The 20,681-nt window shown below is 38.6% G+C and overlaps 1 protein-coding gene across 1 annotated transcript; it reads right to left on the bottom strand.

Annotated features, from left to right (window-relative positions):
• Window positions 1-368: 368 nt before the first annotated feature.
• NEFH (neurofilament heavy chain) lies at window positions 369-19,655 on the bottom strand. The gene is made up of 4 exons (XM_077296820.1): window positions 18,670-19,655; window positions 17,496-17,695; window positions 10,067-10,191; window positions 369-5,720 (listed from the first exon to the last, which is right to left on the bottom strand). Exons 1-4 carry the CDS (start codon window positions 19,439-19,441, stop codon window positions 2,651-2,653), a joined length of 4,167 nt encoding a protein of 1,388 aa, XP_077152935.1. The 5' UTR covers window positions 19,442-19,655; the 3' UTR covers window positions 369-2,650.
• Window positions 19,656-20,681: the final 1,026 nt, after the last annotated feature.

The raw sequence follows: 20,681 nt of genomic DNA, 5'->3' as shown, positions 1-20,681 counted from the left end.
ATACTGAACTGAAGGGTAAATTGACTAGATCAATTGATGTTTGACAGGTTATAGTTTCACACAGCAACTATTTTTCTGGAATAATCTGGTTCAGGTATATCATGACCCCGTCACGACCCCATCACATGACCCCGTCACATGACCGGGGGGCCCACAGTGTCTGAACAGCCCGGGGCCCTGGCTACCCTTAATCCACCCCGGTCAGGATAGATTTCATTGTTTGCATCTGTGGCTGAGACTTTGGTATTATATAGAGCTTGTTACATGTGGGGATCAGAAACCATAACGGATCCGTAATCTATTTGTGATGTTAGAAGATTTACAGAAATATTCAATCAAGCAAATTTCCAAATAAACCAGATATCCTGTCATATTTTAGAATAATTTTATTAATATATATCTATATATTGCACAAATTGGTAAGCAAGATAATCGAGACTACAATAGTGCATTGGTAATCACATTTAAGCCATACATCTTACGCCACAAACCATTTCATCTGCTGCTTCATGTCCTGCTTTTCCATCTTCGTTGAAACAACCAGAATTAGTGCCTGCCCTCACCCAAGGCCTGAAAAGTCAGGAGTAAGTGCAATTAACCCCAATATCCCTCTATCCCAGATATTGCACTCATAGGAATCCAAAATAAGGAGAATTGATTGAAGAGTCTCCCGTTTGGAGCTGCATTAGTTGTCTCTGTGTTTGACTGTAAAGGTAGCAGGCGATTTTCTTAGCCTTAGGCTGCATTTACACATTTAAGTGTTGCCCCTTTTTTTAATTGGATTGGATAATTGAGTAAAATGGCTCTATCCATACATCCATTAAAAGGAATCTGAGCTCTCCATGATGTAAGGGCTGAGACCCTGATTCCAGGGATATGTCACTTGCTGATCTGAAAGCTGTCATTTTGATAAAATCACTGTTTTCTCTGCTGAAGCTCTAACGGTGCTCTGATTGCTGAGCCCTGGATAATTGAGCACACACCACTGATTTGTAGCTAGCTGTATACACTATGCTCAGGCAGAAAGCTGCTAATCGGTGGTGGGGGTGCGGTTACACATAGCAGTTAAGTAGGAGGCGCAAGACACCTAGTCTTGAAGTGATAATCTCCTGCTGATAAAACACTAATTTTCTTGAAACAGCACCCTACAGCCTAGTAAATGACACATCACTGAGATCAGGTTCTCAGCCCCTACATTATGCTGCTCTCATATTACATAGCAAAAACCTGCTGAAACATTCCCTTTACAAGGACAGATCATAGAATGAGATCATTGAGACTCAGAGCTTGTCTTATGCTGATACAATTTTGAAGCTCAGAATAGGAAATACTCAATAGATTTGTTCTGTGTTACGGAAAAAAAAATAATCAGTGCGTTTACACGTCACACGGATATGTGAATGCAGCTTTACTGACAAAATTGTCTGTAGGAACAATTTTTCTATTTAAGCACCTCTCATTCCACCAAACAGTGCCGACATCTTAGCTTCCTGGCCCCTCTTTATATGAGGGTAACAAGGTAGGCCTAGTTTAAGACAAGTTGCAACGAAGAAGGATGGCGGACTGAAATGGTCACATTGAAAGTTCTGCTGTGATACTGTACCAATAGCTGACAAGAACAAAGAGTGCAGGTGGGTGTGAAGTGTCGTCTTCATGACTGCTCTCATATGGCTGTTGAAATACACTTGTGTTACTTCCCTGAAGTTTTATATCACTACATTCATTATTTTATTAAGAAGGCATCTTGAACTGGAAGAGTTTTGTGGCTCAGGTGTCTACAGGCAAGTGCGGTACTTCTATGGATTGGTAGTGGGGGATGTGGCCTCCGCACTTATACATGGCTTCTATACATCACTATCCTATTCCATATTTTAGAGTAGAAATTATTGCATGTGTCCCCTGATGCACTCAACCTCCCTAATCAAGTTTTCTATATCCAAGGGTCTTGTTTTCAATATACTATTATCCCCCCCAACTCTTTGGTGTGTTTATAAGGGCAATAATCTGGTAACTTCATAGTTCCAAATGTTTACTGGTCTAATAAATTAAATCAAGTAGGGAATGTTGTCCATAAAACGACTAGGTGAGATTGTTGAAAGGTGTTGGAAAGAATCCTACATGGCCATGTAACAGGAACTCCAAATGTCGTAAAATATGCAATTATACCCTCAATATATATTCATTACCTTACCCATAATCCATTGTATATATTACCATCTACTGTATGTGCCTAATACGATCAATTTGTTTTAAAGTGTATTCCTACTATATCTTACTTTCAAGACTCTCTAATAGTTACTACAGTGGAAAAAAAAGAATGCATTGCATTTGTCGTATTGCTAATAACCCCTTTATGTGACCCTTGGGTTATACCTCTTGTGTATTCTACATGTTCAGTAATATATAGTGTTACTGATTCTCAAGAATAGAACTGGACCACTGGACTAGAGGAACCTGCAGAGCTGCTGTTGCTCCTGATCACCCTAGTAAGCGGCTGGCTATTTGTCCATGTTCTGCTCAGCAGTACAGTGGGGTTCACCATCAAAGCAGTGTCTCTGAGATTGACAGTTCCAGAGCGAGATTCTTGGATCTCTTTTGACCTCTTTGGTGGTTCCAACCATCTGTGCGCGCTGGTGTTTTATAAGCTAGTTTACTTTTCACTTTTCTTTGCTTCTTGAGAGGGCTCACTTGCAATCTGATCTGTACCAGAAGACTTCTCACTTTTCTCAGGCTTAGTTTTTGTACCTTGAGTAACCCCTCCACTAGACTGCTTTGTAGTGCTTGTATCTTTCACCTTTTTTGGTAATTTTGGACTATCTCCTTTTTCTTTCATTTCTTTAGTAGGTTTCTCTGGCTCAGGGGTTTTCACTTTTTTAGGCGCTTGGTCTGTTTTTACCTCACTTGTTTTCTTTTCCTTCTCTTCTGCCTTAACGGGTCCATTTTCTTCTTTGGCTAGCTGCTTTTCTGCTTCCTTGCTCAGCTTCTTCTCCTCTAATTTGGATGCTTTTGTGTCATGTTCCTTAGCAGACTGTTCTTCCTCTGTTTTTTTCTCTGCCTTAGTTGGTTTCTTCTCTTCTGTCTTTGATGACTTTTTTCCATCTTCCTTAACTGTTTCCTTAGTTGATTTATGCTCATCTTCATTTGGTTGCTTCTTTTCCTTAATTGGCTGCTTGTCTTCTGTGTTAACTGGTAGTTTTTCATCTATTTTAGGTATTTTTTTATCCTCTTTCACAGGTTGCTTTTCTTCTGCCTTAGTTGTTTTGTTTTCTGTTTTAACAGACTTTTCCTCTTCCTTCACTGGCTGCTTCACTTCAGTACTTGTCTTATTTTCTTCTCCCTTTACTGGTTGTTTCTCCTCCTTCTTAGTCATTTTTTTGTCCTCTTCTTTAGGGGTTTTCTTTTCCTCTTCCTTTACCTTCTGTTTTTCCTCTTTGTTAGCTGGTTTCTTCTCTTCTTCTTTGGAAGGCTTCTTTTCTACCTGTTTTTTTTTATCTTCTTCTTTAGTTGGTTTAGCTTTCGCTTCTATATCTTGCTGCTTTACTTCTGCCTTACCTGGCTTCTTTTCCTCTTCCTTTACTGGCTGCTTTTCCTTAACTTGAGCTGGTTTCTTCTCCTCAACCTTAGATGGCTTCTGTTCCTCCTCTTTCACTGGCTGCTTTTCAACCTTTTTATCTTTCACAGGTTCTTTTTCCTTCTTTGCCTCCTCTTTAACTGGCTCCTTCTCATCCTCTTTTCCTTTTGGCTTTTCCTCGACCATAGGTGGTTTCTTCTCCTCCACTTTAGTTGGTTTCTTTTTCTCTTCTTTTATTTCTGGCTTTTCATCAACCTTAGGTGGTTTCATCTCCTCTACTTTAGTTGGTTTCTTTTCCTCTTCTTTTACTTTTGACTTTTCGTCAACCTTAGGAATTTTCTTTTCTTCCACTTTAGTTGGTTTATTTTCCTCCTCTTTTACTTTTGTCTTTTCTTCAACCTCAGGTGTTTTTTTTTCTTCTTTTACTTTTGGCTTTTCCTCCACCCTAGGTGGTTTAGTCTCTTCCACTTTTGTTGGTTTCTTTTCTTCTTCTTTTACTTTTGGCTTTTCCTCCACCCTAGACGGTTTTTTTTCCTCTTCTCTTACTTTTGGCTTTTCTTCAACCATAAGCGGTATCTTCTCCTCCACTTGAGTTAGTTTATTTTCCTCTTCTTTTACTTTTTGCTTATCCTCAACCGTAGGTGGTTTCTTTTGCTCTTCTTTTACTTTTGGCTTTTCCTCAAACTTAGATGTTTTTTTCTCCTCCACCTTAGTTGGTTTCTTTTCCTCTTCTTTTTCTTTAGGCTTTTCCTCAACCTTATGCGGTATCTTCTCCTCCACGTTAGTTGGTTTCTTTTCCTCTTCCCTTACTTTTTGCTTTTCCTCAACCTCAGGTGTTTTTTTCTCCTCCTTTGATGGCTTCTTTTCTTCCTCCTTAATTGGTTGCTTTTCTTCAACCTTAGTTGGTTTCTTCTCTTCTGTAGGTGGCGCTTTCACTTCTTCTTTCATAGGGTCCTTTTTTTTCTCATCATCTTTGGTTTGCTTTTTTTCTTCTTCCTTATCTTGCTGCTTTTCTTCTGCCTTGGGTGGTTTCTTTTCCTTTGCTGGCTTTTCATCTTCCTTTACACTTTTAATTTTGTCTCCTCCTTTATCAGGTTTTTCTTCTTTTTCCTTAGTTTGATCTTCCCTGCTGGGTTTCTGTACTGTTTTAGCATCTTCTTTACTGGCTGGCTTTTTATTTTCTTCCTTAAAAATATCACTATCTTGAGTTTTGGTTTCAGGTTTTTTTTCTTCTGCTTTAGAATGCTCTCCCTTTTTTGTTGACTTTGCATGTTCTTCTTCCTTATCCTCTCCCTTCCCTTCATTCTTGATGACTGTTTGCTTATCTTCTATCTTTCCAGAATCTTGCTTTGTTTTATCTTCTTTTTTATTAGTGTCCGTTTTTTCTTCATGGCTAACTACCTTTTTTTCCTCCTCCTTGCCTGTTGTCTTTTGTTCATTTTTAGGAGTTTCATCTTTCGGTTGAATTTTTACAGTTTTCTTAGATGGTTTTTCATCTCTTTCCGTTTGTCCATCTTTCTCTTTTTTTGCTGCTCCAGCTTTCTCTTTGGCATCCTCTTCTTGATTTTTGATTGGTTTGTTTTTGTCTTGTTTCTTTTTTAGCTCTTCATCGTCAATCTTTCCTGACTTTCCTTGTTCTCTATCTGCAGATTTATCCTCTTGTTTCTTGGTGACATCCTTATCTTTTACCTTTATTTCACCCCCTTTGTCTAATTTATGATTTTCTTCTTCCTTTCCTGGCTTATTGTCTACTTCTTTTTCTTCATCTTTAGTACTTTCCTTAACCTCATTTTCTCCATTTTCTTCTTCATCTTCTTCCTTATCTTCTAATTCTTCCTCTTCTGTTACATCAGTTTCTGCTTTTTCTTCTGCCAACTCATCAGGTGTCTTTCCATCTTCATCTTCTTCAGGCTCCTCTATTGGAGATGTGATTACTTCTTCCTCTGTCACTTCTTCAGTCACATGAGTTTCTTCTGTCTGTTTCTCTACAATTACTGTTTCTTTGTCTGACTTTTCCACAATCTTTATTTTTTCTTCCTTTTTCACCTTAATATGCTTTGGTGTGCTTGGTATCCTTGGACTTCTTGCATCAAATGGAAAATAGTCAAAACTGGTTCCAATACGACATTCTTCTCCCTCGAGTAGCTTTCTAAGAATAAAAAAAGGGGTAAAATGCATTTTGTTTTTAAATTATTCCAAGAAAAAAAATCTTAAAATTACATTTTATGTGTTTCAACATGTACAAATACTGCAGCAGCTACAAATACTTTTCTTTATTCATTATTCTTTGTTCTTAGATTTGTCGATCATTCAGTCAATAAAAGATGAGTAGTCAGTTATTTCTGTGGCTATATTTTGCTAAATATTAAAGAAAGGCCAATTGAAGTTTCTTTACTTACTATTCAGAATTATGCTTTATGCTAAGATATTTATAAATGGTAAGATTAATAAATGTCAAAAGTTTTATGTATAAGGACTTATAAACTTACAACTTATTTACAACATAGTAACTAAAGTCTTCATTTATTTACTATGGAGATTGAATATATGTTTCATTGCTTTTACAATGTTGTGTACATAATACAGTTTGAGTAGGTAATTGTACAAATCTGATGCAGATAGTGATAATTTTTACCTTGTGTGGTACCAACTAACTACCAATTAAAGCATTAGAAATTCAGGAAAAGAGGGTTCAATCTTTAACCCCTTCCTGACATATGACATACAGTTACATCATATGCCGGGTCCTTGACTTTGATGTGGGCTCAGCTTTCCTGACAGATGATGATTGTGTTATTGAGCCATCATCTGCTTCTAACAGCCGTGGGTGAAGCAAAACATTAGCCTGTAATTCCGATTGCGAAGCACCGATGGGTTGCCATGACAGTCATTGCTTGCTGAAGACCCATGTCCCTGTAGCTGGCATTAATAGGAGACCATGATTTTCTCTATACATACTGTAGCAATACTCTGGTATTGCTGTGCATAGTACAAACAATCAAGCGATTGCAGGTTACAATTTCCTTAGGAGACTAAGAAGTACAATAGAAAGTGAAAAATGTTTTATTAAAAATATGAAAAAATAAAAAACATAAAAGTTCAAATCACCCCCCTTTTCCTCATTAAAAATTAAGAAATTAAAAAATGCACATATATGGTATCGCTACGCCCATAAAAGTCTGAGCTATCAAAATATAAAATAAATTAGTCCAGAAATAAAATATCTCATGAGTCTTTGAAAATTGCGACACAAACAATTTTTTCTTTTTTTTACAAATTTTGAAATTTTGTGCAATCATGTTGACCTGTAGAATTAGGGTATGTGCACACGTTGGAAAAGAGGTGCAGAATTTTCTGCACAAAATCCACATTTCCTGGCAGAATCCGCAGCCGCGGATTTGCTGCGGTTTTTATGCGGATTTTGTACGGTTTTTATGTGGAATTGATGCGGATTTTGTGCAGATTTTCTGCAGATTTTGCCACTGCGGATTTTTAACATGGAGGGGTGCAGAAACGCAGCAGATACGCAAAAAAGAAGTGACATGCACTTTTTTGAAATCCGCAGCAATTCCACACTGATTTTTCTGCACAGCTTTTTTTTTTTTTCCATTTCTTAACATTGTACTGTACATCACAGTGCAGATTTGCAGCGTTTCTTCGCGGAAAAATCCGCTGCGGATCCGCAGCAAATCTGCATTGTGTGCACATAGCCTTATGGTATATTTCCAGGTCAGTTTTACCATATAGTGAACTTGGTAAATAAAAAAAACAAATGTGGAATTGCACTTTTTTTTTTACAATTGCAATCCATTTGGACTTTTTTCCTGCTTTCAAGTCCATCACATGATAAATTGATTGATGACATTCAAAAGTACGGTTTGTCTTTCAAAAAACAAGCCCTCATGTGGCATGAGGATGGAAGAATAAAAAAAGTTATGGTTTTAGGAAAGGAGAGGAAAAAATGAAAATGTTAAAAACTGAAATTGGCTGCAGTGGGAATGGGTTAAAGAAAACATGTTTCTTTAAAGAGAGCATGTACACTCTCCTAAATAAGAAAAGTAATACTTTAATACCCCATGAAAAAAAATGTTTTAGCTTTTTTTTGTATTAGAACTCTGTGTTGTTCTGTTCCTCTGTTGTTTTTCCTCCTAGAAATGTAGAAATGTACAACTTGGTGTTAACAGTCCCCTCATCAAAGCGGAACTGATAATGTCAGACAAAAGTAATCAAATTATTCGTACATTTCCAGGAGCAATAACAGAGCAACTATTTACATGGATCCCACAGAATTTCACTTCTTTCCACATATGGATGTCTGCTTGGACAAGAAGTACAAGCTTTATTGGTGTTTTCAGAATGAGCTCTGATCTATCTTTGTCCCCAAGTTTAAACTTAATAATTGCTGGATAGACTATCTTTTATTTAAAGCAAACCTGTCAGCAGGATTTTGCTAAGTAACCTACAGACACGGTCAGGTTGGCAGCTTTTTTTCACTGATTAAAATGATATCTGGGGTGAAGAAATCCATCTTGTGTAATCAGTGTTAGAAGTTTTTGGCTAATAAGATGCCCGTACTCTGGGGCGGGACTGTAGGCAGAGTGTTATCTTCCTGCTCTAAGCCATAGAAACTAAGACCTGCTCACAGGCCGCCCTGAAGCACAGTCTATCTTTTGTTCTGTCTCAATGATGAGGAATATGTTTGTGATTCCATGCGGCCTGTGGGAAGGTTTTTCCTTGGTTTCTCTGGCCTAGAGCACCAAGATAAGACTCTGTCTACAGTCCCGCCCCGGAGCACAGGCATATCATTGGCTGAAAACTTCTAACACTGATTACACAAGAACCACAAGACGGATTTCTTCACCCCAGGTATGATTTTAATCAGCGTAACACTGCCGACCTGACAGCATCTGTGTTTTATTTAGCAAAATCCTACTAACTGGTTCACTTTAAAAGAGGTTGCCCAATACTTTGAAACTGATTATTAGTGGGCCCAGAGTGGTGTAGAAATAAAAAATGCCTAGCGCACTCCACCAATCTTCTATTCTAAGCACTGTGTACCCCATCGGTGTTCAGGAAGGGGCATCAGGTTATGGCTGCAGCTAATCACCAGCCGCAGCAGTCACTCTTCGTCTGAGTGAAAATAAATAGTCAGGAGAGCAGGGGACACGGTGCGGAGTACAAATGAGCAATAGGCCCATTAGTAATACGTAGTGCACAACTCCTTTATTTGTCGCAATTTACTTTTCCCAACCAATTGATTTGCAGCCAACCCCTTGTTCACGTATGCAGCTGATCAAAAGGCCAGCTTTAAGTGCAAAAGGAGTTGTCTTCTTAATAATTTACAATATATGTAATTAATAGAATAATATTTTTAATTAGAAATTATAAAGAGGATAGACACGTACAAAAGATTAGTTGCACTTCCTAAATTTAAACAATGTAAATCTTTATTAAGTAACAAGCACGAAAATCTATTAATGAAAAATAAAAACATTTAAAAATGAGCATATTGTGCCAGCACCTGCTTCCTACGCCAAAAATTGGCGCTGAGATACATCCCATACGACCAACATGATGACCAATAGAGCCATGTAAAAATGGTGGATATCTGAGATAAGTATGAATGGACACTATCAGTAAAGTGATGTCAAGTAGTATTCAGAAAAGAATAATGCAGCATCAAAAGAATATATAAAAGATATAATATACAAAAGAATATGTAAAAGAGACTAAGCAATATATACAGTATGTGCAACAAAGCGTGCATAGTCACCCAGGTAAACTGGCCCATAAGAAAAGCATCATACTGGAAAAAGGACCCAACATTCACCACAAGAGGTGGCTTCTTCAGGGGTAAAGGTTGTTGAGGTTTTTGTGTTTGTTTTTTAATTTAAATTTAGAAAGTGCAACTGATCTTTAGTATTTGTGTTTTTTTCCTCTTTTCTTAATTGCATCTGTCTTAGGCCGGGGTCCCACTAGCTTATCACATCCGATGTGAGAGCATTGGATGCAATATGGTAATGACTCTTGGCTCTTGCTCTGATGATCCGATCCTCTCACATGACACAATCTGAGCACAGCTGAGGAGAAGACAGAGAAAGCAATTTCTCCATCTCCTCTAAACTCAGGTGACATCCGAGTGCAGTGTGATGCTTCACACACACCCAGAGACTTGTATGGTTGACTGCAAACCAATGCTTGGATTGTTTTTTTTCATGGTGAATGACTACTGCATAGTATAACGCTGGGCTGAGAGCAATCAGATTTTTTTAATCAGATTGCACTTGTCTGATTTATTCGCTCGTGTGAGTGAGCCATTACACGTATTTTGGTTTGCACTCCACCAATGCACAGATGGTACTCATTCCATTGTTACTTTTTTGTAAATTCTTATAGACAAACAGTTTTTTGAGAAAAGTAAAGTCAGACTTCAGTAGGAATTTTGAAGATAAAGCTGGGTTATAGCCTAAGTTGTATAGCCAAGACCACTCTTACCTATATGCAGCAATCTCAATATCCAGAGCCATCTTGACATTCAGCAAGTCTTGGTATTCGCGTATCTGAGCAGCCATTTCCCACTTGGTATTCCTTAGTTCATTTTCCAATTGATGCAAAGTTTCCTGAATTGCAAGAAATGTTAGACTATGTCAGTACGAAGTTCCATAGTGAATATTCACAGATATCTTGCTTATAGCTGGATATAACTGTGACTTTACAAAGTATGATATTTTGTTATATGGATCGGGCCACGTATGGTTAAAACAATAAGCTTAGCGAAACGCCGGTAATGCTGTGAGAGTTGACAAAAGAGGAACTCTGATCTGCAATTAATATTTTTGTAGGCAAATTAAAATCCTTTTTTTTGTTAAAGAGAGCCATACTGTTTTAATGCTATAATATTACAACATGTGCCATGATTTTAGTGATGATTGGGTTGATTAGTGGTAGACAAGTGTCTCAACCAAAAAGACGACTATCTAAAAAGACATGTAAAATCATCTCATCATTTTTGTATAGCGTTTTTTTTATTTTGTAACTTTAGCATCCTTATCTGGTCCTGCTTCAATGGCGCGCTATGTCACCAGGGGCTGCCGTATTCATTTTGCACTCAGCACTAAAGATGGAGGAGACATCATGGCCAATACCTCTGGATGGCACAGGCATGGTCTAGCAAGAGATGGGACATGAGATGCCACCCAGTCAGGCAGAATAGGTGGGTTTGTGTGTGCTAGGACCTGCCCTCGCTGGTTTTAACATGAATAGTTTACTTTTCTTTTCCAAGGTTGTGCCACTGGCCAGTACCTACTCCATATACGCAACCCAGGGTTCCTGTTGTAAATCAAGATATCTGTATAGGAGCTAAAGGAAGAAGTTCAGGGTACCTCTAAGACCTGCAAATTGGAGTGTCTTGGACAAAACCTGCTTGTGCAAACCCTATTAGGAGCAGCCAGTCTTCCACGAACAGTTCACCTTTATAGTAAAATTTTAGAAATAATATTAACTTACTATGTAGAGGTAGAAGTCACAGTGTATTACTTTAGCATTGTATAGTGTGAATGTTGGTCTTTGTATAGTGTGTTTTGCTCACTAAAGTATTATTCCCAAAATCAAAGGATAGGGATAACTCGCAATTCTGTGAGTGGTAGGAAATGCCTCCTTGGAATGGAGTAGTGGCTCCTCACGCTATTTGTTTTCTATGGCACTGCCAGAGATAGCTGAATACATTACTCTGTCTGCAGCAGTGCCATAGAAAATGAGTGGACCAAGAGTACACATGCTCTTTCACCACTCTATTCTGATGGGATTTAAGAGCCCCATTACTGGGAACACTAGGTGACCCAGTGACTGCAACTGATCCATAAGTTATCATCTATGATTTTTAGTAGGTGAAAACTTTAATGTGAAAATTCCTTCAACATTTTGAAAGTAATATCTTGCAATGGGTATTGTTTTTCTGAATGAAGTCTGAGAGACTTCTAAACTCTGTTTTTTGTCTAGTCAGCTCTCTGGAGGTTCTGCATTAGTTCCTGACTAGGAGCAGCACTTTCAGGCTCTGATAGCAGATGCTGTCCTTCCCTGGTCAACTTCCATACTATGCATGGTTTCAAGGGCTTGGAATGCTCTACACAAAGAGACAAAGGGGGTTCTGTTCTCTTTCAATCAAAATACAATGAAAAATACTTTCATCTTCCACTGTTCTGCCTCACAACCTTCTCTGACAGACCAACTTGGTCATCTGTATAACAGTCAGAAGTAGACATTGCAGTACAAGTTGTCATGACTGTCATGACACAACTCACATGAAGATGCTGTAAGTAGAGGTAGAACGACAGCAGCTGTACAGATTGAGGCACCATTTGTGGGTACAGTATATGGAGATATTAATTGTGGGTATAGTAAATAGATTATTTTATTACCCACCTGTAAAATTCTTATCACTGATTTCTATGGGTGACACAGAAAACTGAGGGTATTATAGGCTACTACCATTACTTGTCTCATCTCTGGCCATGGTCCCTGGCTGGATCCTCTAACTACTGTATATTCATACATATCTGTCTGCATTTGTGCAGTCACACTCTGATTCATTCTGCCCGTGATTTGGGTTGCATGAAGCAGGTGACAGATTCCCTTTCGGTGGAATGGAGACACCAATGTTCTCAATTTGAGTGTCTCTTTGACGGCAGCAATAAGACTGCCCACCATGAAAACCATGATTGTTAGTTACTGAGTCCAGTGTTCACACAATTGGTATACCTACAGAGGGGGCAATATGGCTGCCTGACTCTCACAGTAACTGCATAATAATGTTGTTTAAAAGGTTGTACATTAGCACTCTACGAAAAGGGGTAATATATCATCTCTGAGAATGAGCCTACGCAAATGAAAGGAAGACAAAAAAAAGTACTCTCGCAACTGCTTTGTAAGCTGAAAATGAGTTGGAGGCTTAATTAAAAAGCACTATCGGGCTGCATTGTTATGTGTCATGGATTTTAATAAGGCTCTGTGGAGCTGAGGCCTGTGTGAGCGGTAGGAACAGAGTGCAGCTTGAAAGGTTACTGTGATCCACCTACTAGGCCTCAAGAAGACTGGAGCTAAATTTTGCAAAAGTGACAGCTGAATCTGGCCTGGAAAAAAATAAGAATCTGCCTGGAGGAAGAAGGCAGCTGTGGAGGATGAAGACACTATGCTTGAAGGCCAAACAAAAAAGTAAGAAGAAAGTAGGCTAAACATAACAATGGAGGTATCAATGATCGATGAAGCTGGGGGCTAGACTGTCTTTAAGAGGGGTACAGCCTGTGTAGGGGATGCCAACATGTCTAATCAGATCATGGTCTTCTCTTTCCCCTAATCGGACAATCAAGACCATTATATTCACAGTTTATGGGGGCATAATTCGTACAGATACATGTAATATGATATCATAAAAGTCCTTATTTTTTGGTTTTGCTATACATGGGAGGAGACTCAACTTGAATGTTTGTGTCAAGTCCCATGAACCCTTATCATTCATTTCTGCGTAAAGTCTGCTTGTCACTGATTCTTATTACTTTACAAGTGCAATTCTTACCCAACCCTACACGAAATGGAAAACCACTACTCCCAGGATGTTGCTTCATCGTAAAAAGCAATGCACTCTAATGCTAATAGAGGCTTCTAAATCGAGACATGAAATTACAGAGTCAGAGAGAACCTTTTCCTCAGCATGGTGTGCACGGCTGGCACATACAAAGGAGGTGCACCAACAGAGAGCAATGCCAAGTACTGAGGAGACCATAAGGCTGCTCTGGCAAGCACAGGAGTAGATGATGACTACAACATCCATAACTAGTGATGGATGACTGGTTATTACAACTTAGTACCTAGTGATGCTTTAATAAAACATGAACTAATCACAAATCCTGTAAACAGTATTTCTGATTGCAGATCAGCAAAGGTCTTTTTTATTTAGTATCATGTGGATAACATCCAGGCAGAAATATGAGGCATAGTGGACAGCTGGATTACACCAAACTCTTTGCCCATAGTTTTTTTTATTGTTGCCAAAAACAGCAGACCATTTCTTAAAAACAGGTCCTCTTAAACCTGTCCATAAAATTAACTAGGGTTTTAATTTTCTTGGTAAATAATGATTACTTTATGAGTCAATATCTATAGTATCCAATCCGGAACCAAAAATCAAAGGTCCACACTGGACCCTCAGCTGCCATTAAAAAAAATTATTGGGTTCCCGCGATTGCTAATGAGAGCAACACAGAGTGACCCCTCTCATAATCTAACCATTTAGATGCCTTGATAGTCATCATGGCATAGTAGGAGTTAAACTGCTGCAATCATAGCTAGCTCCCAAAGCAGTTAGCAGCAGCATCCTTCCCAGTTCTGCCGTACATATACGGCGGATGCTGGTAGAAGTGAGCAGATGCCAGCACTGGGGCCCAGTATGCCACAGCATCCAATTTTGTCATCTAAAACCCTATCTTGGAATATAAAATTATTTCGAGCTCACAGCAGAATTTATTAGTATCCCAATTATCAGCCCAGTTGACTAGCTGCTTCCTCTGAGTAAAACTAACACTGTCGTAAATCTTCCTGCATGTGGTGTGCCATTCGGGCAAAAAAAAAAAGCTAACCATATAATCCATGGGCAAGAAATGGAATACGGAATGAGACAATACATTTAAATGATAGTTCATGAGTTCTCCTCCATATATTTGTATTTTCCCCCTTTGTCCTAGCATGGATTGTGTCTACCTAAAGCAGAAGGGGAAGACATGTTGGGACTATGGTGCATGTGATGGATTAACAGTTGGACGTACCCAGAGATCGAGGGAATCGGGAATTACAGTTGAGATCTGTGTTCTGTTATTTAAAGTAAGTGGACCCCAAAGAGTGGCATTTAGGTATTTATGTCTTCACATTGTGTAATTTTTAGTCATCTATAGGTTCATCTATGGCCTGGTGTAGGGACAGCCACCATTGAGCAAGGCTTCCATTGATGCTGTATATAGGGTGTTAATCTTTGCAGTTAGGTAATGACTAATGTTTCATCATAGAGTTTACTAGGACATAATAGATATACATGTAGCCTTTCACTTTTGGTATATCTATCTTATTGATTTGTTTTATGCCGCTACTATTTTTAAGGGCCTCGATAGACTTCATTACTATAGAGTGCAATTGGTTATAATTACTGACTCTCAATTAATACAATAAGGCATTTGGTTTTATATTGGCCATATAGATTTTGTTGTTAGTTGTTAGACAATTATTTACTGATTAAAGCATAATTACTACATGATTGCACGTTCATTTGTGGTCTACGTTGTCCTCTCCTCCTAATATTGCTGGATATACCGTAGCTAATAATTGGCTCTGCTGACTAATGCAGCGTATTTTAATGCTAGAGTGGCTAGTTGGTCATTGGTCCCCACCGTTAGTCTTTTCAAATATAGTAACAGTTTTAGACTTACATGAGCTTATTGGGTTCAACAAGTTAATATTTAATAAAGAAATTGGTTTATAACTGGGTTTTCTAGTATGTAGCTAAAAGTCTATCTAAATCATTGGGAATTAATATTACTCCCGATATTTCCACTTTCTAATTTTCTATTGTGTGTCCTTGATTTTGAACTGTATTTAAAAGTTTATGTAATAAAGTTTTCAGTCATATTTCCTGTTTCTTCCATAGTCTTTACTTCTAAAGGCAATGCACATATTTAATTCCCTTTAAGGCCTCATTCAAACTTACATTTTTTTATGCACTTGTTTTATTAGTTTTTTTCATGGATAGAGCACTAACCCATTATCGTCTATGGTTCTTTTCCGGTGTCCATGTAATTTGTTTTTGTGGATCACGTGTTTGTAAAAAAAACTCAGACACATCTATTTATGATCCGAGTCACGGATCAAAATCACATATACAAGATTATGGGTCCTGAAGTTTCATAGGTTGAGCAGTCATCAAAAATTGCATCTAACGTCTTGAACACCTCTTTTACGTAAAAGGAAGGGATCTTGCCATACGATTCACTGCAACTGCATGGTGTATGAAGCAGTGACATCAGATATTGATGACCTCTCCCAAGGACAGGTCTTCAATAATAAAGTTCTGGAAACCCCTTTAAGAAATAGATTTCAGTGAATATCTCAAATCTCCCCTGATACATTTTATAACCTGCAGTGACACTGATACTGTGAATTCATCAGTATATCCTACTGCACATACACTACCATTCAAATGTTTAGGGTCACTTAGAAATTTCCTAATTTTTCAAAGAAAAGCACAGTTTTTTCCAATGAAGCTAACATTAAATGATTCAGAAATACACTCTATACATTGTTAATGTGGTAAATGACTATTCTAGCTGCAAACGTCTGGTTTGTAATGCAATATCTTCATAGGTGAATAGAGGCCCATTCCCAAGAACCATCACTCCAGTGTTCTTATGGTACATTGTGTTTGCTAACTGTGTAAGAAGGCTAATGAATGGTGAGAATACCCTTGAAAACCCTTGAGCAAGTATGTTAGCACAGCTGAAAACAGTTTGGCTGATTAGAGAACCTATAAACCGGACCTTCCTTTGAGCTAGTTGAGAATATGGAGCATTACATTTGTTGGTTCCATTAAACTCTCAAAATTGGCAAAAAAAAAGAACTTTCATGTGAAACTCGACAGTCTATTCTTGTTCTTAGAAATGAAGGCTATTCCATGCGAGAAATTGCCAAGAAACTGAAGATTTCCTACAACGGTGTGCACTACTCCCTTCAGAGGAGAGCACAAACAGGCTCTAACCAGAGTAGAAAGAGAAGTGGGAGGCCCCGGTACACAACTGAGCAACAAGACAAGTACATTAGAGTCTGTAGTTTGAGAAATCGACGCCTCACAGGTCCTCAACTGGCAGCCTCATTAAATAATACACACAAAACGCCAGTGTCAACGTCTACAGTGAAGAGGCGACTCCAGGATGCTGGCCTTCAGGGCAGAGTGGCGAAGAAAAAGCCATATCTGAGACTGGCTAATAAAAGGAAAAGATTAATATGGGCAAAAGAACACAGACATTGGACAGAGGAAGATTGGAAAAAAGTGTTATGGACAGACAAATCCAAGTTTGAGGTGTATGGATCACACAGAAGAACATTTGTGAGATGCAGAACAACTGAAAAGATGTGGGAAGAGTGTCTGACGCCATCTGTCAAGCATGGTGGGGGTAATGTTATGGTCTGGGGTTGCTTTGGTGCTGGTATAGTGGGAGATTTGTACAAGGTAAAAGGGATATTGAATTAGGAAGGCTATCACTCCATTTTGCAACACCATGCCATACCCTGTGGACAGCGCGTGATTGGAACTAATTTCATCCTACAACAGGACAATGACCCAAAGCACACCTCCAAATTAAGCAAAAACTACTTAGGGAAGAAGTAGGCAGCTGGTAGTCTATCTGTAATGGAGTGGCCAGCGCAGTCACCAGATCTCACCTCCATTGAGCTGTTGTGGGAGCAGCTTGACCGTATGGTATGCAAAAAGTGCCCATCAAGCCAAACCAACTTGTGGGAGGGGCTTCTGGAAGCATGGGGTGAAATTTCTCCAGATTACATCAGCAAATTAACTGCTAGAATGCCAAAGGTCTGCAATGCTGTAATTGCTGCAAAGGGAGCATTCTTTGATGAAAGCAAAGTTTGAAGGAGAAAATTATTATTTCAAATAAAAATCTTTTTTTCGAACCTTGTAAATGTCTGGACTAGATTTTAAATTCATTTGGCAACTCATTTGATTAATAAAAGTATGAGTTTTCATGGAAAACACAAAATCGTCTGGGTGACCCTAAACTTTTGAATGGTAGTGTATTTAGGGAAATATATAGAACACGTACTCTTACGATAACTGTTATTAGTCAGAATCTGAGCCCTAGTGATGACATGTTACCTGGTAAGACGTCAGCTCTGCTTGGTGCCGATCCTCTAAATCCATGCATTGTCTCTCCAAAGACTGCTGAGATCCTTTCAGAACTTCAAGTTGGGTGATTTTGCTTTGAAGCTGATGTCGATAGCTGGTTATTTCATCGCTAGCCGAGCGAATAGCTTGGGTATTCACGTTTGAAGCCTCATTTAGTTTCTCCAGCTGAACTGTTTATAAAAATGAATAGAAAATATATGTAAAAATATATATTAGTAATGTAAGATGTCCGGACCTATAACTGGCACTGCTATAGTGTAATAACGGCTGCAGAAGGGACAAGCAGAGACAATGATGGATTGTCCATATTACAAAAATCGCATGGAATTTTTTGTCTTTTTATCTGTTCTTCTAATATAAATACTAAGTTGATGAGTATCTAATGGTATGACGTACTGTATATGCGGAGAGAGTTAACACTCCTGCATGGTTAAGAAATTATAGCTGATAGGTGTGGTCCCTAAGTGGGGGGGCAATTTATGACCACGTATTGCCAAATGATCCTACTAACGAGTAGAGATTGTCCAAGGTAGAGAGGCTTTTTAAAGTTTTTTTTAAGCTATAATCCTTGGCTAATAAAGATTTTCAAACAAATAAAATGCACAGAGAAAAATATCGGAAAAATACCCACTAGGTATAAGGACACCTTCTCTAAATAGCAATATTTTTAATTTTACAATGTTATCTATCCCTTGATTAACAATTCGCATCAGTGAGGTTTATTGCAGCACAAGAAAGGACTGCGAATGAGAAGATGAGAAGACGTGTGGAGACTAATATAGAAACCAAACATGACTCAGGAATTTCAAGTGCTAGGCTGTAACCCCTTCCTAGCGTGAAGGTAAAATCAAATGCATTGCTTTATACTTAGTTATCTACTGGAAAACCCTACGATGCCCAGACTGAACAACACAGTAGATGATTCAATATACATCATATAATCATATGCTGTGCCAGAGGAAAAGAACATTTTTTTTCCAGTCTCTTAAATATTTCATATAAATCATAGCAATATATACAGTATAATACAATGAAGTAATAAAAAATGTATGTATGTGTTTTGGTATCAGCCCATGCAGATAATTTTAAGACTAATGAATGTCAGATTGATGTAGATGTCTGTACGTGATGTATGGGTGCTCACCTTGGAACCAGTCTTGGGTCTGCATGTTATTTCTTCCTATATGGCCTTCCAACTGAGCCCTGATTTCCTTCAGAGCAGATGCCAGGTCCACTCCAGGCATTTCTCCAAATTGTTGTGTTGACACTTGACTGCCTTGTATCTGCCTAAGCATCTCATCTACATCTTCTTGGTGACTTTTGCACAGGTGGCTTACTTCATCCTGCAGAGCCTGGACCTTCCTTCCAATCTGTTCACTTTCTAGGGTACAATCCTGTAAGTATTGCCTAAGTGCCCTCTCAGCAGACACAGCCTCTTCCTTCATTCTCTCCTCTTCTTGTGTCTTTAACCTCAGTAAGTCAATGTCCTCATTAAGTCGGTTTGCTTCCAACTGTTCTTGAATATTTTCAGAGTTTATTTTCAGGAGCTGGTTGCGAATATCTTTTATCTCTCTTTGATATAACTGGCCAATAGCAGAGATGCCAGCCTGCTGCTTCCTTAGGGCTTCTGCCTCTTGTTGTAAACTCTGGTTCTGGTCTTCCAGTCTCCGCACCTTGTCTATGTAGCCAGCAAACCTTTCATTCAGCCCTTGCAAGGCCTCCCTTTCATCCCTTGGACCATTGGGGGGCTCAGGACTTTCACTGTAAGATGGGGCACTTCTACGACTCCGAGTCTGAGATTGAAAACTACTGCTACCACTGTGGGTTAAGGAAACAGAACTAGATCTAAGGTAGCCATCTGCAGGTCTTCTGTAGGTAACAGGGCCTACTGAGCGATCCATGCCGAAGCTGAGCATGATGAAGTAACGGAGGCAGCTAGAAGGTACAGAGAGAAGAAGAAATGCAAAGAGTCAAAAATGTCACATGAAATGGGAACAGACAAGTAGGCAATAGAATCACAAAGAGTGATGACTCATGTACAGAATGAAAGCCTAGGTAGACGTATGGAGCTGTCCGCAGCCTAGAGTTCTGAAGCACACACAAGGAGAGAGATGCAGGGCACTGCGGCAGATAGAGGACAGCATCAGCTTTTATACTGCAGCAAAGTTCTCAACTCAGCAAAGCAGAGACACCACCCCTGCATCACACTCATCATCTTACACGCTGACTCTGAGCGAGCACAGCATTACAGGCTGTCACTACCATACACCAACATTTCCTTACATACAGTATTGTGCAGGAAGAGATGTCTATATATGTATATATGATATTGACTCAGGAGGATGAATGCTTTCACTTACTTAATGTATAAGCATAAGAATGCAATGTATTATAACACATATAATGTATGATGACATCTAAGTGGCAACATTACATGAAACCCCGCATAATAATATATATAACAGTGTAATCCGTGAAAAAGACAGTGCAAGAAAACTGAAAATGCACGGTGCAGTAAAAGAAAGTCAGATACTGACCATCACATATAATATTATGTCCTCACCAGGATATTGCAGTGAAGAGTTTAGGTTTACGTACTGTAATAAGGTATGCAAATACTAGCAGGATAGAGTTTATGGATCTTCTTAATTTCTACAATCTCTGCTTTCAGTATTATAAAGATTCAACAACCAGGATGCATGAGATAAAACATCATTTTTTAGTCATCCATTATATAGGTTGTTTGTACCTTTTACAAATACACATGTAAAATCAATTAATTGGATATGACAAAAGAAAAAATTGGACGCAATTCCAGGCATCTACTTCTACAAGGTACCAATAAATAAGAATTAAAACGGTGTATATTACTGGTATGGAATATATACCCATAGAACAGGGTGGTTATATAGGATAATGGTGCATTTATACAAATAGATAATCGGCCTTTCTGGACATGCCGGCAAAAAAATCATTGTTATCAGAAGGCTACTTTTCTGTTGGCATGACAAAGGACTTATGGTTGCACTCACCTTTTCTTCTTCAGGTAATCATTCTTCCAGATGTCTCAAAAATGCAAAGGGGGCTTCATCGGCGAAAATTACGTTACCCAAGTCCCTTGCAGTCCAATTGCTGAAAATTTTGCAAAGTTACATT

The sequence above is a fragment of the Ranitomeya variabilis genome, chromosome 1, assembly GCF_051348905.1.
Source record: "Ranitomeya variabilis isolate aRanVar5 chromosome 1, aRanVar5.hap1, whole genome shotgun sequence".
In the NCBI taxonomy this organism is placed as follows: Eukaryota; Metazoa; Chordata; class Amphibia; order Anura; family Dendrobatidae; genus Ranitomeya; species Ranitomeya variabilis.
The sequence above is the reverse complement of the archived record's forward strand: the minus strand, read 5'-3'. Positions and strand labels throughout refer to the sequence as shown.